The 26,463-nt window shown below is 35.6% G+C and overlaps 2 protein-coding genes across 4 annotated transcripts in view; both read right to left on the reverse strand.

The window, feature by feature from the left end:
• LOC134755424 (transcription activator GAGA-like) overlaps nucleotides 1-12,487 on the reverse strand; it is a 470,096-nt gene extending 457,609 nt beyond the window's left edge. Inside the window, exon 1 of the mRNA XM_063692007.1 lies at nucleotides 12,478-12,487. The gene's annotated coding sequence lies outside the window, so the exon portion shown is untranslated. The remainder of the gene's footprint in view (nucleotides 1-12,477) is intronic.
• LOC134742282 (kinesin-like protein CG14535) overlaps nucleotides 1-26,463 on the reverse strand; it is a 326,650-nt gene that overhangs the window by 243,901 nt on the left and 56,286 nt on the right. For all 3 annotated transcript variants that reach the window (XM_063675350.1, XM_063675336.1, XM_063675342.1), the window contains one exon: nucleotides 25,622-25,694. In XM_063675350.1, coding sequence (XP_063531420.1) covers nucleotides 25,622-25,694 — 73 coding nt within the window. The remainder of the gene's footprint in view (nucleotides 1-25,621; nucleotides 25,695-26,463) is intronic.

Here is a 26,463-nt window from a genome sequence, read left to right on the forward strand (position 1 = left end):
TTAAGAGAAGGCCCTGTCCCTTTAATAACAGCATGGAGAACGTTTATGTGAAAACTAGGTACGAGTATTAGTGACTTATTATTGTACGTAAATCCTATTTGGCGATGGAGGATTTGGCGTCGAATTGAAAACACAAATGCCTCAAAGGAATTCGGAGGATTGAATGATGTATAATCATCAGGTGTGATTGTGATGATGACCAAGTGGATCGATGACGTATTAATTGCTTTTAAAGAACGAATGGATCAACCAGATTGGATTGCGAAGTGCGAGCACTCGTTTTCTGGTCTGGTTTGGCACGTAACTGAAAATTTGAGAGACTGAGTTACAGTAAGATGGATCTACGTTAAAGGTTTAAACATCCCAGCAACCTAGCTGTGTGTAGTGTTTTTTACGGTATGTGCCCGCTGACAACCTTTGAATTGCTTTTAGAGAACCGTTTAATCTTCTTCTTTCTCTTTGCCCTATTCCCATTATTTGGGGTCGGCTCTCCTCGTTCTCATGCGCCAGGACCGTCTGTCCTGAGTTGTCCTTGGGGTAAGTTGGGCTCGTTCCAAGTTGCGGGTCACAGTAGACCACCACGTGGCTTTAGGTCTTCCTTGTCTGTTTGCTTCCCTGTTCGGCAATGCCAAGGCTTGCCGAACTACGTGGTCTTCGGGGCGTCTCATCATGTGGCCATACCAGCGATGCCTACTTTCCGTGACTTTATCTGTGATGGGCGCAACTTTGTAACTACCTCTGATGTATTAATTTTTCACTTTATCGAGTCTTGTTACTCCAGCCGCCCACCTCAGCATCTTCATCTCTGCCACATGTAATTTTTGTTCGTGCGCCTTTTTGATTGCCCAGCATTCAGCACCGTACATCATTGCCGGTTAGAGAACCGTTTAATACTTCCTGAAATATGTATTTAACGATAGGTCTAGGGGAAAAGTGGCATGAAGAAGCCAGGTTTTGAAAGTGTCACTTGCATTATTTCGGTAGTTTCGGAGCTAATTTTGTATGAACCAAATGTATGTAGTTAGTATGTGACGGAAATTAAGTGATCTCATTTAAAAAAAAAGCTCGTGGAAAATTCGAAACTACCCTAAAGATAAGTGCACTTTGAATATTTTTAGACTAACGTGAGTGTTCAGCAGTTGGTTGGTATGACCTTAATATTATAATTTTAAGACGAAAAGAAGAAAGGTATTAGGGGTTGACCAAGTATTATTTACTTTTAGTTGACAACATACTCGTAAATGTTTTAAGTATTTTTTTTTAATTTTACATTCATAATTGCAACGCTATGACAAAATAGACGACCACCCGTTACCAAATATTGGCAGCCATTTCGGTTTAATTGATATTTATGTGTGCGCAGGTTTTGTTGAGGACAAAAAAGGCCTAATTTCCCTTTCAGCCAAATGACGGGTTCGACCAATTATTTCGACTAATTGGTCCCGTTGACGCGGCCATTTTGACGGATTTGCGCGCTTTTCATACACGCGACTCGATGTAATAGTAAACCCTTTTAAAACAGAAGAACTGGATCCAATTTTTAAATTGGCTATTTATTTATTGATATTGACGGCCTCCTCGCCTAGTCAGTAGTAACCCTGCCTACGAAGAAGATAATATGTATGAATATAAGAATTTTTATATAACTATACAGGCTGACAAAATAATAATTATTTTTGTAAGCTTTTGCTTACTGGGCTTACTATGGGACTATAGGTCGATCTGTGTAAAATTGTCCCATAATATTTATTATTTATTTATAAAACCCAAAAAAATATTGTTTGTAACATAGATTTAAGAGCATGTAAGGCAATTATTTTAACTGAAATAAATGTCATATACGAAGGAAAAAATGACCAAATCCTCCAGTGTCCAGAGCTGGAATCGAACCAGCGTCCCCCGTTTACCGGACAGGTGCCTGAACCGCTCGGCTATCCGATCATGGTGGCATGGGTCGAAATTTCCAAGTATATGACAATTTCCCGAAGGCTTGTGGAGCCCCCTGGCCATCTATAAATATACAAGAAGGTATAAGATTACGCTTGGATGGACATCATTATTGTCAGTTGTCACAGCGTGGGTTAGATTTATTTGTCGTCATTCATTTTGTCGATATTAACACTAGTAATTAGAGAATAACGTTTTACTTTCTGCGAGTGCGTATACTTGCGTGAAACCTTCCAAAGCAACCCGGAAAATCCTACAAACTAAACTAGATTTATCTCCCCGTTTTGTAACCACTAAGCGCGATCAATAAATAATAGGTATATTAGGATAATCCATTGCTCAGCTATTGAAATTTAAAATCCTTATTAACTTTTTAGTCCACTCAGGATTTGCTATGCACAATGAATCTAATATTGAAGTAAGTCTGCTTGATTAACAAGCTCAAATTTCAATGCCTACGCGAAAATGATTATATTTGCAGGTTATATCTTGGTAAAAGCAATATATCCTTTATTTTATAGTAAGCTTCTACCTATTTAAATACATACTCTAGTTATATAATTATATTCTATATTTTAATATCCCTTTGAAATATATAAAAAAAATCGCTTACTTACTGTTCCTGAACTATGTATGTGATCGCTGGGCTTTCACAGCGCGTTCGTCGCGTATAAAGCCCCGCGTGTAAACGAAACGACCCGTAATGAACACATTTTTTAAGGGTTGCCCGCCAATGCAACCATAACGAGGATTGAGGAGGACATTCCCCTTTGTGTACCAGCGCCAGTATCTACCATCTTTTCCAGATTTTTAGACCGGAAACGCACATTGCGATCAATTTACAACGCTAACATACAGTGGCCTATTAAAACACAATTTTTAGTTTTAAAAGTCAGTAGCGAAATCAAAACTTTTTGTAACTAATTATCGCTCAAAAAGAAAAAGCCACAACATAGATATTCAGAATATTTACGCCGCGTCAATCGTCTATTCATTCAAAATCAATTTTAAAACACGCTTTTCCGTGTCAAAATAGAGATTTCAGTGTTAAGGATGACTCACGCTAGACCGGGCCGGGCCCGAGCCGAGGCGTCGACATGTCATTTTCTATGACACGTCGACGTGATCACGTGGTGCTTTGCATAGAAAACGAAGCGCCGGAAGCTCCGGCCCGGCCCCGGCTCGGTCTAGCGTGAGTCATCCTTTAAGGTTTTAGAATTTAGATTTTCATACTACATATTATCGAAAGAACGTAAATTTGAGTTTGTATTGTCAATGTTTTTAGAGAGTTTGTAATCAAACTACTAATAAATATTACAAAAAAATAATAATTTTACGAGTCTTACCCCTAATATTCTCGCGTGCCAGCATGTTTACTCACGAAGTCACGACATTGCCGGCTGTCATAGCTGCGACTACTACGTCACTGTCCGGCGGCACACGTGAAAACAATACATTCGTTAACGGTGTAAGCACTTGATTATCGTTTTTTGTTCGGGGTGACCGGTGCGTGAGGTGACAAAAATATACAGACTAGCTTTATTAATCGCTACTTTGATGATTATATAATAATTAAGCGGATGTTACATAATCCATACTACTCATACTAGTCCATACTTTCATACTAATATTATAAATGTAAAAGTGTATGTCTGTCTGTTTGTCTGTTACCTCTTCACGCTTAAACCGCTAAACCAATGCAGTTGAAATTTGGCATAGAGGTAGTTTAAGTCCCGGGGAAGGACATAGGATAAATTTTTATGTCGGAAATCATCCCTAAAGAGAGTGAAAGGGAGGGGGTGGGGTTTGCTGCCTAGCAATTAAGCTTATGCTCAAATTGAATGATTGCTATTACAATTTATCCAGGCGCTAAACTTACTCTAGCTGCTGTTACTGATTTTACGCAGATGAAGTCGCGGGCAAAAACTAGTTTTTTTATAATGGGGGCGTTTTGCACTTCCGGATATCTCACGAGTTCTTAACACGACAGAGATTTTCTTTGTCCGGGAAACTTAATAAGGGATATTTTTGCACATGATACATAAAAAAAATTATGCCAACTAAGTAGTAGTAAAATTCTTCTATAATTATTACTAAAACTATAATCTGAGACTTAATGTTTTCCTGTCAATATTATTTTGAAATATCTAATAATATCTAACAGTTAAAACGGAACTACTTTTAAACGTCATTCATACTCGTAAGGTATTCCACAACTAGACTGGACCGCCACTGCGTGACGCCCACAAAGTGACGGGCAAATCAACATGAGTCGAACAAGCATGCTTTGAAAACTCACCTAACAAAGGGTTAACTCGTACCACCTCAAAGTGCAGGTTGAACCGCTGGAGACACGTTTTCAATTACCGCATTAATCCTTCTGAGCCTTTTGATGGCACCCCTAGGTTCCTAAATGAAAATCGTCAACCCTGTAGGTAAGTATAGGTATAGTGTTTTTCATGCAACTCCACGTTTTGTAACCTGCGCGTACATGGGTATAAATATCAATTGTAAGCACAGAATCCTGTGTTTTTTTATATTTTACCTTTTACCAAAAGAGCTAATCTTTCAAACCGTAAATTATTAATTTAGCGCTAGCTAGTTCTCAAAATTTTGACTTTATGAATACCTAACAAATTCATAAACAAAAAAATACATAAAAGGATTTTGTTTTGTTTCCAACCATTTTTATTAGTGTACGTACAATAACTTGTATATCGATTTACTTTTAATATCTAATTTAAATTTACTTCCAAAACTTAATCACAAAAGTTAATGAAGGATTGAACATACAACCATAGTCTGATGACTTTCATTTATCAAGATTAAATCGTAATTTTAAAAACCAAGGTGCATAAATTTTAGTTATTATTAGTTATTATCTATGCATGGTTGCAATAATAAACCAGTTGGTATACTTAAATAAAATACACCGTCTAGCCTCTTCCATTTCAGCGACGCCGTTTAAAAATCATGAAATCGTTCTGAAACATTTGAATACCAAATTCGTAACAGCCAACTTTGACAATAGGAAAAATTGTGAATGAAAATTTGACAAAAAGTTATTGTGAGCTACCCTTACTTTATCTCCCCGGAATCATGGTATTTTAATCCGTGCATGCATTAGTTTAAGGGGGCTGCACGCTGTTTGTTGGTGATAAAAAGATAATAGTAGTAGTGTCACAATAAGTACTTGATACAAAATCAGATTGACTCAGATTTTTTAAATATTTAAAAACGTGAAATAAATATTAAAATTAAAGTTAATTGCTTTAAAAGCAATTAACTTTAATTTTAATTTGTATTTTTTTATATGTGTAGGTATGTTTTATGGTGGAAACGTAAAGTGAAAATCAACAACATAAATCGATGTACGTAAAAAGCAAATGCATAAACATTATTTATAAAGACAAGCGACTAGATAGCTCGAATTTTGCACCAGGTATCTAACTGTTAGAATTCTTATTAATTCTTAACGAGCATTAACTGTTATTAAAATCAAGATTCACTAAGTTAAACGAAAATTAAATTTTCGACAGTGTCAAAGCACCATTAAGCTGGCGATACACATGCGTGCAATTCACGCGCGCACCTGAACCCCAATTAACAGCGCGCGCGCTGACAGATGAGTTTACATTGTGTACGATTCAATGGACATGGAATACACCTGGTGATTTAGAGCATTAATTACTAAGACCAGGTCTTCGTGAAATTAATTAAACATTTATATAGCCCCCAACGCAATGGAAACCGATTTTGATAAAATATAACACTCAATTAATCAATTCTAAGAAACTCGTATTCGTTTACAGGTATCACGATATACTGGCCACTAAGTATCAGGCGCGGCTCACTCTCTCACTCACTCGCCGCTGCAAGGAGGTACCTATCTATATCTTCTGGCCAGGCCATATAGCCCCGGCTGTAAGTGATAAGACGCCAAGCTAGGCGTACTCTTTTAGTTAGTAGACAAATTTTTGTGACATCAAAATCATCTTCTCGACACTTTTAGAAAGCGACAATCTCGTCGTTTCGTACACGGCAGACATCACTGAACACGACGATTTTGTTTCTTTTTCCTCGCGTTATCCCGGCATTTTGCCACGGCTCATGGGAGCTTGGGGTCCGCTTGACAACTAATCCCAATAATTCACGTTAGCACTAGTTTTTACGAAAGCGACTGCCATCTGACCTTCCAACCCGGAGGGAAACTAGGCCTTATTGGGATTAAAAGTCCGGTTTCCACACGACGTTTTCCTTCATCGAAAAGCAACTGGTAAATATCAAATGATATTTCGTACATAAGTTCCGGAAAACTCGACATTGGTACAAGCCGGGGTTTGAACCCGCGACCTCCAGATTGACAGTCGCACGCTCTTACCGCTAGGCCACCAGCGCTTATTTGTCACACAACGATTTTGTTTGTCAGTAGTATACTGTGTGTTTTTAGTGTTCATATATTCAATTAGCATTTCCGATCTTCCAATCGGTCGTTTTCTCATGTACCAGATCATATCCAGAAGCAAAAAAATAGGCAAATCCACAGCAAGCCAGCAAGCATACTATCTCGTCATTTCGCCTCAACAAGCCGCTTCTGGCACACGACGGTAAATTGGATGCGAAATCAAATAAAAAACATTCGCACCATCTCCAGCAGGGGAGAATTCCGACGGCTTAATAGGAGTGTGGAGGTATCTATGGTAACTTATGGAATACGACATATATACATCATATCTAGTGGAACAAATTGAAAATATTACGTGCAATAAATCTTTTAGATTATCGCTAGCGAGTAGATGATTCCCTAAATGAGGTAGGTAGGTATATTTCTTTGAAAATGCTAGTTAAAATTTTATTTATCAACCTTTACAATTGTATTTTTAACAATAACTATGAAAATAGTTATGTTTTTAAGGGGATTTTCTATTTTTACATAGCTATAACTAGCTAACATAGGAACCTACTTACACAGTAAAGTTTATACATAAATCAAAACATCTATTTTACAAAAAAAAAATAGTTTCTACTAACTCCAGTCAAATCATTTAAAATTGTACGAGCATGCTAAATCATACTACTAAAAACAAAATCATTTTTAATGTGACATTTTATTCATAGACAGGATTAACCTGTACGTTCAGATCTACCTAGAACTAGGTTCAAAAATTAATCTTCCATCCAGACGAGGTTCAAATTGAAACCAACATCGATGCCCCCTCTGGCGGGTGTTGTGGAAACCAAAACATGTCGTTGAGATCAAAGCGACAATGCGGGAGGGTGAATTTGTCTAGGTGACTCTTTGGTGCAGGATGTACGGAAACTGGATGTGATACAAATATCTGACTGTAGGTATATAATATACACAGTCACTGGAAAAAATATGTTATTGGTACGACAAGGCAATAATATATATATCACATTAACAACTAATTAAGGAATATAACCGTAGCATTCGCAAACGTAGGTATATTAAATGTCAAAAAACAAAATATTTATTGTTGGTTATGACATACAAAGATGTTATTCTAATTTAGAACAGGAGGCGTTACTCAAAAAGGTGTATAATTTGGAAACTTAAAACTAAATGACATGACTTATGTATATTAAATTGTTATAAATATTTATTTGTTTACATTATTTTATTTTTATTCCGTTAAAAAATCTGAAATGCTGTAAAAACATTCAGCCAATAAATAGTACATTGTGATACAAGTGTGCTAAGTTGGTCATCACACACGAGGCGAATATTGTGCGCGCAAGCTGTAAGCGAGCGCGCAATAAGAAAGCCGATGTGTGTAATGACCAATGCACACGCAACACACTTGCAGGGAAAAAAAAGCAACTTTCATATTAATCAAATTTTAATTGTTAAAACAGTAAAAGTCCGCATCTGTCATACTGCCGGCCGCCCCTCGCCCCGGCCGCGGGCGGGAGGGGGGCGCCGGTGCCCGCCAGTCCGCGTGGTAAAATTTACTCGACCAATAATTAAAGAAGGTTCCGTTTCCATGCATATTATTAGCAATCAGTTACCTTCTTAATTCAGTCGGATAATATAATGAAAAAGCACGAGTGTTACAATATACTGAAAAAGCACGCGTGTTTAATATCTAGGATTATGACTTATGACCCTGACAAAGGCCGGGATAACGCTAGGTAGAAGATTATGACTTATGAGCCAAAAATCGGTGCAATAAAAACGTCGTCGCTCGTAACATGCAAGTTTTTAGGCTCATAATTATTGATATTAAACACGCGTGCTTTTTCATTATATTATAGAACTTGTTAGGTAATTAGAAGGTGTTAGGACTTAAGAAGGCAATAATATGTATGGAAACGGAGCCTTCTTAAATTTGTCGAGTAGATTTTACAACAGGACTGGCGGGCGCCAAAAATACCATTGATATCCATCGTCATAACCACATTTAGAACGAATGCTGTGAAATAAGTACAATGTGTCTTTCTATGATCAGTCTCTTACCTCTACCAACGTAGAACCTAATATACTATTAAATGTTAGGCAGTGCCTTATTCGCTTTGCAAAGAAAGTATACTCAGATACCTAATTAAACTAAAAGGGTCGCCCAAAAATATTAAAAAACAAGACTGCAAAAAAAATATAGTTTTTTTTTTTAAAAAGGCCGCTTCAAGATTACAATGTAATGTTATATTTTTGCTGCTCTTTTTTGGTATCCCAAGAATTATATTTCGGACTAATTCTCTTAAACATTTTTTTTATACCACGACGGTGGCAAACAAGCATACGGCCCGCCTGATGGTAAGCAGTCACCGTAGCCTATAGACGCCTGCAACACCAGAGATATTACATGCGCGTTGCCGACCCTTTAAAAACCTGTACACTTTTTTAAAGAACCCCATACTGTAGCCCCATATCAGTAGAAAGTAATATTATTGAGTAATCAATTTTTAGAACAATAGTAAGACTAGTGCTTTAAGCCACATCTAGTGACTATGCAACAGCACAATCCACTAATAAGTGCGGTGGGCGACGATACCGCGTCATTACCGACTTGGGGCTCGGCGTGATTGATCCAAATGGTCTTATGTACTACTGTATGTTTATTGATAGACATAGAAATCGAAACATAACGTAGGAATATGTTAAAAGTCCCTGCTATCGCAGAACGCTCATAATAATTAAAATGGGAAATCAAAATATTTCGATAAGCAACTCTTAAAAATCAAGGTACGCTACATAATGTGTTGAAGCATCCGAGTGTTCATCCGAACCAAAGTAGGTATCGATAGAACTATATGGGGGAAAATCACATTTTACTGCAAAGAAACGTGAATAATAAGCAAGCATATTTTAAGTTTTGAATGATTCACGGTTAGTTTTACTGGACTTATATTGACTTATATGGACCGTAAGATGCCTTTAACTGCGTCGAAATATCGGGAGCTCAAAAACAATACAAAAGGTAATCACGGTCCATATCCCGGTCAATATAAGTCTAGTGAAGCATGTTTTAGACCTTGTATAAAAATAACATTTATGATTTATGAATAAAGATTAAAATAAATGCTAAAGGACCTTGTTGAGAGAGCCGTATTTATACAGTCCATGTAAGTAAACATCAAGCGACAACAGATCGGAATAATCTAGAATAATCTAGATGCTTCACATATGCAAATTTTGCATAGTTGCCGAGATGGCATTAAAACAAACTACGAAGTTACGTGACGTTTGATTCCCAAACACGTTTGGGTTAGTGCGAGCAAAACAGAAATAGTCTGATAATAACACAAGTATTTAAATACTACTACATATATACATCTTCTTCTTCTTCTTCATTTCCTGTTACCCCCTGCTGGGGTGTAGGGCTCGAATCTTGTTCTTCCATTGATTTTGGTCTTGGGCAGCTTGGGTAACCTCCTCCCACCCCACTACTATATACATGATAAAGATTTTTGATTAAGGTTTAATTTTTATATTATTTCAGCTTTCCTTAGATTACCTATACCAATTGTCTTAAACTACTATTAATATTCTATTTTAGCAATTACAAGTAGCGAGTAATATACGAGTACTTTAAGTTATTACGTGAAATCCAAGAACAATACAAGTCATGTATATTATTTAAAAATATTTAGGCAAGGAAATTATAAACACCACTTAGTTTTTTTTAATACACTAGGTATTCGGTTGTCATATTGTGTTTATCTAATGGCATCATAATTGTACTTTTTTCATTATAAGACTAATTTCATATTGTTAGATATTTTAAAATTTAATTTGCAAAATCCCGTGCAGAAATCATTCAAGTCTCGGCTTCTCCCCAAGACCAACCAGTCATAGTTACAAATTGTTCTCTGACAGCTAATAGCCGGAGCAACGTAATATTGTTTTGGCCAGTACCTACTTGATAACTAAGGGAGCAAACATCAGTCACTCTGTTTGTAGCAACGACACAGCTGTGACATCGAGTAATATTTTGGTTTAAGAATATGACTGAGTTTTATTTTAAAATCGACAGAAAAAAAATATCGACCATAATTTTTGTTTGATTGCAACTAGTACCTCCATATGACGTATAATGACTTACCTACTTGAAACAATACATATAAGTAAACAGTAATTTTCGTTAGGACAAATCGCAAAAATTATCTGTGCTCGGTACACAAATAATTAAAATGACCCAACCAGTATTTGAACCCAATACAAAAGCAGGATTACCGTTATAGTCACCCACAAAGATCACTAGGCCCAACTGTACAACAACCGTATCAATGCTCTTGCCGCTATCGTCTACCATGCAAGCTGACAACTGATGAACTACCATTCTATTTCTGCCACTAACCCCTGCACAATACCGAAACTTCGATAACAAATGATCGTTCCGCACCAATTTGTCTACAAGTCGTTAAAATCGCGTTTCCTCTTATTAATTTTTGCTCCCCTCTAACGCCGCGGCACGCACTGTCTACTTCCGCTGTCAGAAAACCGGAAATACGTTGTTATAGACAAATTTTACGATATTGACAAATGTTCCGATAGGGGATAAAAAAATTGCGTGCCGTACAATTTGTCAATTGTACAACAAACGATTTAAGCCCTTTGCATTTGTTAATAAGGTTTAAAGTATAAAAGAATTTATTTTGTGGTTGGTCGTCAGTATGATTAAAAATGGCATTACATTTATATTCAAAGGAAAAGTTATCGTGGGAAAATAACGTTGCACCAAGCAGATAAGGCTGTTGATTGGAAGATAACAGCACACAATTTTTCATTTTATTTTCATCATCATCATCATCATAACTTAAGAGCTTTGCTCTTGTCGGTAGAGTAATTGCCAATCCTTTCTTTCCTGGGCCAGTCTCTTGATTTGCTCATACGATGGAGTCTCTTTCACTTGGCTAAGATACGTGATTCTAGGCTTTCCACTGCCTCCCGTCTCTCTTTTCAATTCTGCCTTCCAGAATGTTTAGGAAAAAGTTGTCGTTTCGTATCAGGTGTCCTAACATCTGGCCTCTCCTATTCCTTATTGTATTTAATAAGCTTCGCCTTTCTCCTACCATACCCAAAACCTCTTCATTCGTCTTTCTTTCAGTCCAACTAATCTTCAGGCCTTTCCATCCTCCGCCAATAACACATGTCAAAAGCTTCCAACCTTTTTCTGTCTTTTTGTCTCAGTATCCACGTCTTATAATTTTTTTATTTAAGACGATTCTCGCTGATTTGGCCTTGAGCGTCTCAGCGTCTCTGTACCCGCACCTCGCTCACTGCGATCGTACGTGAGTTTCGTCTCGGTGCGGCGACTGCGGCGGAACGAGGTTCAAAGAATAACCTACAGCCCAGAGGCGCGCGGCATTTGGCGCTTATACCTCGTATTTGTGTATCTTTTGCAGATATTTTGTTGTTTGAGTATGAGTAGATCATGCGTGTAGTGGAGGTCGTAAATTATAATAAAAATATATTCCCTTATGTATTATACTTTACAAGCCTCAGTTAGTTAATTTGTGTTTTATCTGTTTCTTACAAATAAATACCTAAGTCAAATCGACGGATTAAGATTTATAGCTAAAGCTTGGTATGTACTAAATTGAGGCGTACAGTGCGTTTTTTTTATACAGTTTTTTTTATCCGTAATAAATAAATATAAATAATGCCATTAATAGTTAACTTATAAAATTAAAGTACCTACTAGCTTCATATACTACTACAAATTTGTTATTTTTCGAAGTTCGAAGTTTTCTCAATCATTACGTGGGAATATCATCATTATTAGGGTTCCGTACCTCAAAAGGAAAAAACGGAACCCTTATAGGATCACTCGTGCGTCTGTCTGTCCGTCTGTCACAGCCTATTTTCTCGGAAACGACTGAACCAATTAAGTTGAAATTTGGTGTATATATGTAAGTTTGTGACCCAAAGACGGACATGTAACGTAAACAAATTAATTTTAAACACGGGGGCCACTTTTGGGGGGTAAAAGAGAAAATTGAAAAAAAAAGTTTTTCAAACTATATCGTGTTACATATCAAATGAAAGAGCTCATTGTGAGAATGTCAAATGTATATTTTTTATAATTTTAGGATAAACAGTCAATTCAATTCAATTAAATATATAATTCTTTATTCAAATAGGCCTAGCAACAAGCACTTTTAAATTGTTTAGAAGTTATTCACGAAAATAGGCAAAAAATGAGCATTTCCCCCCTTTATCTCCGAAACTACTGGGTATAAAATTTTGAAAAAAATACACATAATAGATCTTTACCTATAGATCACAGGAAAACTTATTAGAAATGAGCAGTCAAGCGTGAGTCGGACTTAATAATTTAGTTTTTGATCCAACCCCTACGGGTTTATTAAAGACATTTCACGCACGTTTCACATAAAAAATAAATTGTTTAATTTGAGTTATGTACGGAACCCTTGGAACGCGACTCCGACTCGCATTTGGCCGGTTTTTATTACAAGCGCGCCACAACCAAATCAGCGCTTTGCAGTCATCTATTTTTTTAGTGGTTAAACATTTATTTATTTATTTCAAATGAAGTTTTCTCAAACATACGTATATTATAGTATAATATATACGGATATTATCATTACATTCATTGTAATAGACCGCAAAATACCGTGTTGCGCTCGCTAATGCGCGTCGCAACCAAATCAGCGCTCTGCAGTTATTTATTCTTTGGCCACAATAACTCCGATATTATAGCACTTTGCTTGTGCATAAGCGAACATAGTGCAAGGAAGGCACGGAGCGACGAGCGACACAGCCTCCTCGTCTCAAAGCTGGCACACGACTGCCGGCCACGCCATTTTCAGGCTGCATACGCATGAAATGTGGAAAAACGTTCGATTTCTTAAGAAAATATTTTTTGATTAAGAAAAGCTATGTTGCATTTGTAGAACCTGTTAAAACATTTTTGTTAGTTTAAAAATAATTTTAATCGATTAAGCCGTTTAGAAGTTATAAGCAAAGTTAGCCGCAAAACGGCCTGTCGTGTTATTTTTTTTTCGGTGAAACTACAAATTTCAGGAAAAAAGTCAAATGTTGAGATTGTTGTCCATAGAGTGAAGATGCATATATATTTTTTTCATAATTTTTGGTTGACTCATTTAGAAGTTATAAGCTCTAAAAAGTAACAGTTTTTGGCCAAAAACTGCGCGAAGCGCCTTAAATAAAAACGACCTAAAAATTGTTGTTAACAATTATTTATCTCACTTAATAACAAGAGATTAGTCAAACGAAGGGGCATAGCTAAGGTTTATATGCATCAAATTGTGTAAAGGTATATTTTCGATAATGTCAATATCCACATTATCCACATATCGAAAGAGAAAAATATTTGTATGGAGAAGCCGTCCTCCTCTATCCTCTTAAGCGTAAGGGCTACTCTGCTTTTGATTTATTTCGGACAGTAGAAGCCAGTGTATGAAGTGTGAGAAACATTACCCACTCTTCAATATAGGGAAGATATTAATAAAAATAATGACACCGTAGATACCTCATTTGATACAGATATACAATAGTACATTTCGATGCTAGTGCGGAAAGTATGTCATTACTTCACGAGTACCGAGATATCTTACCACGAGCCGCAGGCGAGTGGCAAGACTCGGGACGAGTGAAGAATGACATTTCCGCGCGTGTATCGAACGACGTTTTTTTAATACAGTTGCAAAAAAATAAGAAAACCAACAAGTAAGGAATTCGAAACTTTTATATTATTAATTCTGTGACATCATTGACATTGACATTATGAAGAGGTGTTTTTTTAGCTGGGTGTTATTATTATTGAACCCACTTCAATGAAAGTTTTTTTTTAAATGCATGTTCTATAAGACAGAAACAATTGTAAATATAAAATATTGTACTATTATTACCCAAATATCGTTAATTACGATTATTTGTACATTTATAAAAACAATATCGAATGTTGCCTTTGGAAACTTAAAGCAGAAAGAAAAAACGCCTCTTCTTTGACAGGCGTTCCGTTCCATTCAGACAACTTATTAAGAACGATTTTTCAATATTCAATATTTAAAAAAATAGACGTGTTATAATGATGAAGAGGTAAGTAATAAAATATGAAATATGTATATTTTTCGTATACTTACATTAACAGTAGGTTTTTATGTTGATTACGACGTTTAAAGGAAACTAATATTAACACTCATCAATAGGCTATTTGACTAATTTTTGAAAATGGTTAATTTTTGAAACTAATTGTTTATGACTTAATAATTACACTACATTGATATTTCCGTGAAATTTCCTGTATTAAATATAAAAAAACAATGTTAAAGTTTATTTATTTTGAACGCGCCTTAAACGCTGTTTTTGCAAAGGGGCTAATCACGTGACACGTGTGACGTCACACGCGAGTAAACTCAGTCAATGACCTTAGTAAATCTTATGGTTTATGTGCATTGAATTGATTATTTCACTGTAAAATGGTATATAAATGGTGTTTAGTGCCGCAATGTTCAAGTACGACTATAAAAAATCCAGATAAATTGTTTGTTTCCGTTCCAACGAATCCCAAAAAAAAGAAAAATGTGGTTAAAACTAGCGCGAAGAGACCCAAAGAGCATTTTAGCGCATACAAATGTTTTTATGTGTGAAGACCACTTCGATGTAAGTAATATTTAACTGTAAATAAATATGGTAGTTAAAGCAGCGGATTTTGTTGTATTTAGGTATTTAATGTATTACTACATAACCTCATAACATAACATAGCTCTTTCAGCATTAGTAGGTAGTTAGTAGCATACTTTTTCTTTCAAACTAAAGTGCAGTATGGAGATACTATTCTCGTCATAGTATTCTATATATATATCGTCGTCGTATTCGTATCATCGAAAACGAAATGTTCGTAAATAAACAATTTCTACGTATACTCACACAACTGTTTTTACATTTATAAGTTCCGCAGCATAGTAATCCGGATTATCTTTAAAGAAAAGTGCAACCATTAATGCGTCTATGTCTGGTAGGTTGCCGCTATCAGCTTTCACATATTTCGGCTCCATTTTGAGATTCTTATGAATATACGGATACATCGGAATATATCAGAAAACTGTGAAACAATAACTAAAATTAACTAAATACAAATAAAACTGTTAAAACACTCAAGGCAATCAAGAATGTTTACCCGCCTGTGACGTCATCCGAGCGTTGACCAATCACAGAGCGTTCACGTCCCTGATGAAATTTCAAAAAATATTAAATTTTCTTTCGTTTATTTTCCAAAAACTAAACATAATTTACATTCAAATATAGTGAAATATACTTTATTAGTTTATTATCTTTCAGGATGACAGCAATTCGTTATATATTTTTAATGTTGTCAAATACCCTATAAGTAGTCATGAATTGGAACAAGAATAAATTTAAAAAAAAATGGAAAAGTAAAAAGCACTAGTTCGCGAAAACCAACTTTCCTCACGCTAAACAGCTACGTAAAGTAGCACTTTTTGAGCAACTGTATTAAAAAAGACATTTTTGTCGTGAGTAAAAACACATTTCAATTTGAAAAATGCTTGACTTTCGTGCACTGCAATAAGTATTACTTAATGTTAATTTCTCAGTTACTATATCTTAAATCTTTGGGTGAAAACAACGAATTGATGCTATAAAATTACACAAAAACTACTGGGTTTGAGTACCTACGAAAAATGTTTAAATCTCATTTTCCTTAAAATCTTCTCAACATGAACTTGTATCATACAAGATATCGTTTCAGTTTATATTTGCGTCGCGTTTTCTCGAACATGCGCTTCCCTATCATGCAATATTTCTTTGCAGGCGTAGGTATCTACAGTTTCAATTCCGACAATTTGAAAGCGGTCCTAAACTGAATTGCAAAAAGCCATCATCCCAGCATATTTGAATTTTAAAACTACAAAATGTTGGATGTTATTTTCTAATACAGATCTTAAACGATCTTGCGTTTTATGTATATTGCCATTTAAAAACCAAATTAATGTATACTTTTTAAAATATCCATTTTAAAACACTATAAAGGAGAAAATATAATGTTTAACTGGCGAACGAAATATGGCTCTAAATGGACACTAAATTCAACGCTTAGAGAAAATAAAACTGTTATTTACGCTATTACTTGTCAAGCTTCCAGCTTTTAGATGAAACCCTATGGACTTGCCAACTCAAACTGTAATAAGATATACTAAATTAGACGGGCACCAGTAAACATGGAACCAAGTAAATACATAAGTAGTTACTTAATGTTAGTTCTGTATAAAAATTAGGCAATAAGACGAGTTTTATATGCAAAACTACATCCACATAAAATATCCATCCATCCATCTACATCTACATAAAATGTATATATAATCCATCCTACTAATTTTAATAACTTTGCCAGCGAGGAACCCTTACTTTTTTATGATATTAAAAGAGGCAGACTGAAAAAAGCTTCAATAGTGTGTTTTATTAATCACATTGGGAAAATGGGACATACATGGAGATTTGGATAAGCAGTTTTTTTTTATCTGGTTACTTTTTAATTATATTAGATATTACTTTTTACAATTATATGGTAAATTTCAATGTATAAATTTGGGCCTTTAGAAATTAAGAGAGGCATAACACTTTAAAATATGCACCAAAACAAGTGCATCATAACAGTCCAGTAGCGGATAAGGATTTATTCCCCCAACGTAAACTTCCGACACCATTTGAAATTCATTCTTCAACGTGTGATGTAATAAAAATAGCAGCAGATATAGCAGCACTGTGATAAATTATGCACCCCTCGATTTGGAGATTGCTCAGGCGATGCATTAACGGAGCCTTTGATATTTTTCCACGTAAAGGTAATGGAAGTCAAACGCGTATTGTGGCGGAATTGTGATGTCGAAATTGTCATGTAAAATTTTCTTGTATGATTTATTTATTATTTATTTTATTTATGATTTTGAAGATTTATGAAAAAAATATTTTATTGGCTCGATCGAAATGTTCCCACGTATTATCGTTACTCATTTATAAATCAAAAGTATTCAGAAGAAGTATAAATAAAATTATTATTATAATAGATGGTAGCATGATGGTGGCATGTGCGGTTAAACCATATCCAATTTATTCAACCGACTTCAAATTTTCATTAATGAACCAAGCATTTACATTACAAAAAGTGAAATTTGATGCTGATGAAGCCCAGAACAGAACATCTTAACGACACATATTTCACGTTTTGCGATAGGTCTTCTTCGTTAAGTTTGTTTAGCAAGTTAGGTTTTTAAACAACATTTTTACGTCAAGGTCGAGTTCTGATAGTGGATGCCATGAGGGATTGAGGAAACTCGTCAAATCTTACATACATAGCGATTTTTTTTCTTCATCTAAACCCAAGCACTTGCATTTAAACAGCGATCCTAGGTAAAAAAACCGGCCAAGTGCGAGTCGGACTCGCGCACCGACGGTTCCGTACATTACACAATTTAAGCAATGTATTTTTTATGTGAAACGTGAGTGAAAGGTAAATTGCGGTTCACGATTTATGACGTATTAAAAAAAAACTACTTACTAAATCTCGTTCAAACCAATTTTCGGTGGAAGTTTGCATGGTAATGTACATCATATATTTTTTTTAGTTTTATCATTCTCTTATTTTAGAAGTTACAGGGGGGGCACACATTTTACCACTTTGGAAGTGTCTTTCTCGCAAACTATTCAGTTTAGAAAAAATGACATTAGAAACCTCAATATCATTTTTGAAGACCTATCCATAGATATCCCACACGTATGGGTTTGATGAAAAATTTTTTTTTGAGTTTTAGTTCTAAATATGGGGAACCCCAAAAACATTATTTTTTTTTGTATGGAAAAAAAAAATTCCAAAACCTATCGAGTGTGGTATCATACGAAAGGGCTTTTGAGGCGATTCTAAAAATATATCACATCATTACATTTCGGGCATTTTTTTTTAAATTAAAACAAAAAGAATTTTCGAAACATACCAAGTTTGGGCTCCTCCAGACACAATATGGCAGTTTTTTTTTTGTACAATATACCACAAATGATACGTGATATCCTCATGTCTAACCCCAAGAAAGCAATTTTGCAAATAATATCATTAGCAATTTTTTTTTTTTTTTCAATTTTACAAAGTGACACAGTTCTACTTCAATACCTATTTCACGAGACTTATGCAACTAAACTGCAGATACGGTACATATTAATCATAAAATGATACATAATATCCATATATCCAACGGGAAATAACTCTTTAACCCTTTAACTGCACCTTTTCATCGGTTGGTATAGTTTGTTTTGTTTTTGACACAAAATATCAAGATTGTATCCTTCAGATACGATATACCCTATCGATTTTTCTTTGTACAATATACCACAAATAACCCGTTATTACAATCAGAATACACCCCCTGAAGTGCGAGGTTTTTTGACAGAAAGTTTCAGTTTTTAGTTAACATTAAAACATCGAAGTATTAAGTTGATATATGTATGTATAATTTTAAACTAACACGAGACTTAATCGCGTAAAAACTTACGTTTATTTATGGCCTGACGTTTCGAACGTGACGTTACGTTCGTGGTAACAGACAGACTAGCGAGAAATTGTATTAACATCTTGCTGCGCGGGTTTTGCGAACTACCCGCACTTGATCTATGACGATATCTTGATGACTATATGTACTTAAGAAGGCTAACACATACTTCGAGTAAATGTCAAACATAACTACTATCGTCATATTATTATTACCAACATAAGTTTAGAATTTAAGTACCTACCAAATTATATTTCTAGCAATGCAGACATTTCCGACCTGCCCAACACCCGTAAAACTCATGGCAATCCAATTGTAAAAAGGCAGTCGATGGATTGGTCGCTTTACAACCGCTTTACACCCGCCGTAAAGGCTGAGTAATTAGTCCACGACATTATTCGACTCCTGACGCCTGCCACCGCCAGGAAAACTGCCCATTTCATTTCAATTAATTTAATGGTTATTGAATTTCTTTCTGTTAATGTGCTCATTTTATAGTAACAGTAGTAACTAAATGTGTAATTATTAATTAATAATTAGTGTAGGTTGCGTTTAATCTCATGGTCGCTTTTAGTGGCAAAAGGAAAAACAGAAATCCCAAACTAGCAAACCTCGAACCTTGTCCGTTTTTATATCAATGGCCAAACTCATTTATACATTATGTACCTACTCCCAAATACAATAACCTATTAACGATCACATTCAAGCTATTTACGTTCAAATGTACGATAGTTATAGTCTGACCATTTTCGTTATTAGAAAAAATCACAAAATAGGCGCGAAATTCAAAAAGAATAGGTGCATTCATAATTCTCACACAAACGGAAATTATTGTAACACGTTGCTTAGTAAAGTTGAATGTAATTTTTGGATGAACAATTAAACAGTTTACTCAGATTTGATACTAATTTAATAAAGACACTAGTCTGTGCTATGATCATGAGATCGTGACAACCCCTAAATGGAGTCACCCGAACTCAGATAAATAAGTTCACACCCTATTAAGCTGCGGTGATTCAGCAAATGGCCGCGGGGGTAGTGTGGCGCCGGCTTAAGGTGGGGGATAATGAAAACGATAACTTATCTAAAATGAGATATTCTAGAAGCACTTTGCTAAAATGATGTACCTATGATGCTGAAGTTCAGTGTTGAAACTTGAAAATAAAAATGGAAATAGTTATTTACGATCGGAAAGTATCGTAAATTAAAACATGACAGAAGGGAGCGTTTTAAATCGACACTAGTTGCAAATTACCTATTCGCACGTGTATGTACAATGTTTTGCAGTTCATGCCTATATGGCCCTTAAAATTTTCGACATATGCACGGAAAGTGCTTATTCCCGCACTAGTGTTCCGCACTGTATTGGTAACAAGTGGTGATAAATTAAAACATGACCGAAGGGAGCGTTTTAAATCGACACTAGTTGCAAATTACCTATTCGCACGTGTATTGTATGTACAACGTTTTGCAGTACATACCTATATGGCCCTTAAAATTTTCGACATATGCACGGAAAGTGCTTATTCCCGCACTAGGGTTCCGCACTGTATTTTTTTTAATGTTTATATATTTTATAATATTATGAATCGTATTGTGAATACTTTTGATGACGCTTTAATCTTTCTGAGGATCGTGGACATCAGTGGATACTCGTAATGTACTCTTGGAGTGGACGAATGTTTTCTATCGCGATACTACAACAATATGCTTAGATATAATATATGAAAAAAAGTCATGAACTTACGTTCGTTACGTGCGTTATGAGCATGTTAGTATCAATTAAGTGCCCATAATATATGCCCATAATATAATAATAATAACCCGGAACATATTCCCCTGTCTCGCAAGACAGTAGCAAAACTTGCAAATGTTCCTAAAGCGGCCAAAATTTTGACGACAAACCGTCCAGGGTTGTAATTCCAAACACTTACGAATCAGAGCGAGTCGAGGGCGAGGGCTCAGCGGAAATATACCTATATTACAGCCTGTGCACAGTTAGCTTAGACGTATGCCTAAGAGAGGTAGAGAGCAGTGGCATACCTAGAGTATTCTAGGTATGCCACCGCTGCCTACCTCTCTTTCTTAGTATCTTTATTATATTTCAGGCTGTGCACAGTTAGCTTAGATAGACTCTAGGTACCTATGCTCGTATAATAAGCGCACTCTCAAAAAACCTAAAGTTGATACAGATGTCCAGGTCACGTCATCTCATACTAGTTTGGCCGAGAACTTGAACGGCCCGCACTTGCGTAGCCAATAGGAATACTAGTCCAGTACAAGTTTACCTTTCCCCTCCATTATCTCATTAGACCCCATTGAGAGCTAATGTAGCGAAAATGGGGCATTTGACAGATATTCACAATTTGCTAGTGACAGAATGTGATTAGAACCCTCGCTCATTTAGAAATTTATTGTAGTATCTAACTAGTAACTTTAGCTTTACAGACAAAGCCTGAACAGTCAAGGCCTAATCTATAAATGTTAAATGCAGTTTAGTTAACTATGTTAGTTCAGTAATAAAAAAGAAATTTGATAAGAGCTTGCTAACGTAACCGCAACCAATAGAAAATTCCTTTCCTTAAAATGAATCCATATAGTTTTACCTACTCTCAAATAAATTGTTTTTTTTAGGACAGTTAATTTGATTCTTATTGTAGATTGACATACAACTGACTAGGTGGACTAGACAAATATTGACAATTTGGTAGCATTTTGGTTTTAACTATTTGAGCCCCAATTAGTTAGTAGTAACAGCAATGCGTAATACGTACTTACTGTTAAATAGTTTTAAAATAAGCTAACCTGTTATGATTATAAGGTCAACACAGAGAAGGTGACAAGTCTCGTCCATTGTTTTTCTTATATCTAACTAGGTTTATACAGATTGTTTTCTTAAGACCATAATTACAATTGTAAGTTAATATTGTTCTACATTTACGGCATTAACTTCTATTGTTATACAATTAAAGGAAGTGCCTCAGGGCAGTGTACTCGGACTCGGGCCTGTCCCTTTTGCTCCCGGTATTGTCCTTAATAAAGGTTAGTCCCTAATAAAGGTATGCCCTAAACGGAAATGGTCTGAATTAAATTATGTTAATATTTATAAGACATTTAAGACATTTTAAACGTTTATTTTGATTTATTATAAGTGTAAGTACTTGTCTATTATTATAAGCCTTAGCTGCACTCTTTATTAGTCTAGAATCTAGGTCGAACTGTGTAAGTTCGTTTTCAAATATTCTGTTATTTCAAGGGAAAACATTCAGTTTAGTCTTGGTTTCTTATAAACGTTTTTTTTAATTATCTTCGTATATGTATCTTATTATTTGTATAATTAATGGGCTTTAACTATGTTAAATAAGATTTTGAATGTTATATGTACCTATATATATTTAAGATAGTGCACTGATTGTTAAATAACATTTGGGAAAAAACGTTACAATCGATAACAACCCCTGCAACGTGAATTGGCACTTCTATCTCTGCTGTAAGCTAGCTGCCAGTATTTGCATTTTATTCTAAATATCTTTTCTTGTACAAAAGATACAAATCAACAGAAGGCAAAACATTTGATTTCTATAGGTCTGTAAAGTTAGCTAAATACTACCATAATACGTAGTACATTACGATACGAGTGCGAAAAACAGGAAATTTGTAACGAGTGGCGATAAATTAAAACAAAACCAAAAGGAGTGTTTTAAATCGACACAAGTTGCGAATTACCTATTCGCACATGCATCGTACGTTTTACAGTACATAATATGGCAATTTAAATTTTCGAAATATTTCGTAATGTGTTAATTATCGCACTAGTGCCGTAAAGTAGCGCCATATGTACTGTAAAAATATTAACCTAATTAAATAAATAAAAGTTACATTTTCTAAGGTAATTCCTACAAACATTTGCTGTATAATGCGTAGACACATACTTGGTGGTGGTCTTAACACATTCACTGCAGCGCGAGCTACGCGCTACGCGTGTAGCCGATGTCGTGCTTTTTCCCCTTTGTACCGAAAAGCGCCTACAAATAGAGAACCCCTCTAGCGGGTCGTTGGCAGTGAATGTGTTACAATCTGGCACTAAGTCGTTATGCACTAGTGCCATGTTACCGGTCTGCCTTAACTGATATTTGACTTACCAGGTATACTCGTAATATCAGAATATTATCTTAACTTTAGAAATGACTTCGTTAACCAGTAGAATTTCTTTTGTTGTACAGTCAAGGTATTAAATATCACCGCGGACTAAATTCCAAAAAAAATTGTATGCATGATATTGTCTTCGGTTACCGCGATAGTTACTCATGAAATAAAACTATGAAAACGGATTATATCGCGTATATTGAATTTATAATACATCCCGACGTTTCGAACTCTTTACAGCGTTCGTGGTCAACGGGTGACGGGACGGGAGTCACCCGTTGACCACGAACGCTGTAAAGAGTTCGAAACGTCGGGATGTATTATAAATTCAATATACGCGATATAATCCGTTTTCATAGTTTTATTTGTATGCATGATCTTATTGCCTGTACATTAAGGTAGTCTACACGTTTTTGGCACTTTATTCGTGTCTGCATAATACCTTGGCTGTACCTACTATAAATTAAACTCAAGCAATCTCTAGCTCTATATAAGTAGATGAATTTCATAAAATTGGTTGCTTACATCAGCATTGCAGAGTGTAGATAGCTAAGTATAAGTCCTCGAAATAATGCCAACATTGCCAACATAATGTAGGGGACACAACATCCTGAAGTGTCCATCCAAATCAAGAGCGATGGGACGTGGGCGACTATTTTTACAAGTTTATCTACTAAGTACGAGTTACTTTGAAACTTACACCCACATGTACCCAACTACCTATTGACAATTATGAAGGCGCAAATTAATACCAAATGTGCATGTTATTTGACAGAAAATTAGACGCTATTAGCTTTGATAAAGGGTATATAGAAGCGCAACGATATTGTATTAGAGAACGAGGTTATTTGTTCAACGAATTACCATTGAAACTAGGTATTTAAAAGAATTGAACTGTACTTGGTTGCTCATTACATGGTAGTGCTAGTGGGTAGCGGGTGTATGGGTCTGCTGTTGTTTTATGTTTGATATAACAAGCACCTTCGCCATCGCCGCGGGAGACTGAGCTAGATTATGGTAATGTCTCTAATCGGACGACCTCAGTTGAATGGGTGCCTCGCAATATACCCATTATCATAATGGCTTCATATAAACATGTTAGCGGGTTTAGCACTAAAATATTGGAATTATATGTACAGTTTATAATGCAGTAGGTACCTACCTATATACCCCTGTCGTTTTAAGGGTTCCGTGCCCAAAGAGTAAAAACGGGACCTTATTACTAAAACTCCACTGTCCGTATGTCTGTCTGTCCTTCTGCCTGTCTGTCTGTCACCACATTTTCACAGATGATATATTTCTGTTACCGCTATAACAATAAATACTAAAAACAGAATAAAATAAATATGTAAGTGATTTTTTGCCGTTTTTTGCGTAATAGTACGAAACTCTTTGTGCGCGAGTCCGACTCATTTTCTAAATATGTACTATGCAGTAGCAAAACATTAATGTTTTGAAGACTCATTAAAACATTAAAGTTTTTAAGTGAAGGGTACGAGTATCATTTCGCGACGGCATACAGGGAGTTATAACTGATTTCACTCCCAAGTTGGGTAAAAAGAATTTGAGACTCAGACATTTTTTTTATTAAAGTGTTGAGGAACCAAATCAAATGAATTACCTTATTCCATTTATCAGAACAAAGCTCAAAAACGTATAAAACTTCGAAGACATAAACAGACTAGGTACTAACATATCCTCCTCATGGGGTTTATGTACCTCAGCTCATAAATTTAGGTCCCCCTAAATTTAAATCTAACTACTTATATTTTTACACCTACTCTGTTGTATCTAATTTAAATCTATGTAAATGCCTAACGTGTGACATAATAAATACGGTGGTTAGAATAAGTAATGTAGGTCCAAAAAGGGATAGTGCTTAGGTCGCCCTTTTCATTATTTTAATTTGGTTTTGATGTCAACAAGTCTGTCTATGTCAGTATGTAGTTACCTACCTTCTGCTATGAACTGTTTTCCTGTTCATTTGTTTTCCTCGCTCATCGTGTAGTGATTCTATTGGTTCTTAACAAACACATCTCTCAATACGCATCCTCGCTTATCTCTGGTGGAAACGCAGCCTTAAAATGCAAACGCTTAATGCAGCATGACTCGTGTTTATATAAATGTTCAAACACTATGTTAAATACATATTTATTTTACAAGTTTATAATTTTTTTCATGTTTTTAGGGTTCCGTACCTCAAAAGGAAAAAACGGAACCCTTATAATCCTATTGTGCGTCTGTCTGTCTGTCCGTCTGTCACAGCCTATTCTCTCTGAAACTACTGGACCAATAAAGTTGAAATTTGGTACACATACGTAAGTTTGTGACCCAAAAACGGACGTGAATTATAGAGTTGTTTTAGTACTAAAATTGTATTGCAATCTATGCGATGCTGACTGTACTAATGTAATAATAATGTATTAATTCGTATCGTTTGTTAATTCGAAGCTTGCTAGTGAAATTTTCATTTGCCGTGAAAACCTTTATACAGTAACTACCTATAGCTGGATGTACTTACAGCGTTAATTGCCTCGATTTCATAGTAACTCAGCCTATACGACGCGTCTGAGCCTACCAATTTCGGTGTAGATCTGAAACAAAAAGATAAATTACTACTACTGCTACTACTGTGAGGTACATATAGTCGGACCCAGTTAACTGCATGGCATTTGCAATGACGGTGTGGAAATGTCATCATTAATATCAATTTTTTATGAAAATATGACGTATACATTGACACTGCTTCACTTTGTTTTTTATAAGTCAGTACAAAGTTAGCTCAGACGGCCTCTGCCGTCGTCTTCAGAGTTTTAAAAGGTATTATAATATGGCGCCAATTAATTATTCCTAATACAGTACAATACAATATTTTTATTTGAGAGTACCAGGACTCCATACATGAATATGTGCACACAATCAATAAACAAGTGCGAGTCGGACTGGCCCACTGAGGGTTCCGTACTTTTTAGTATTTGTTGTTGTTATAGCGGCAACAGAAATACGTCATCTGTGAAAATTTCAACTGTCTAGCTATCATGGTTCATGAGATACAGCCTGGTGACAGACAGACAGACAGACGGACAGACGGACATACGGACAGACGGCCAGACGGACAGACGGACAGCGGAGTCTTAGTAATACGGTCCCGTTTTTACCCTTTGGGTACGGAACCCTAAAAATATCCCTTTTTTCGATATTTTCACAATAGATATTTGTGTCTTAAATGCGTATGGTTTTGCGTATTATTTACCTGTGTATGGTTATACGGTTTGTTTTCATGAGTTTAGCTGCAGGCTGCAGGTTTTATTCAAGACGTATTTTTTGATGTGTAATTTTTTTTTATCACGCCCAAATACAAGG

The sequence above is a fragment of the Cydia strobilella genome, chromosome 1 (genome assembly GCF_947568885.1).
Source record: "Cydia strobilella chromosome 1, ilCydStro3.1, whole genome shotgun sequence".
In the NCBI taxonomy this organism is placed as follows: domain Eukaryota; kingdom Metazoa; phylum Arthropoda; class Insecta; order Lepidoptera; family Tortricidae; genus Cydia; species Cydia strobilella.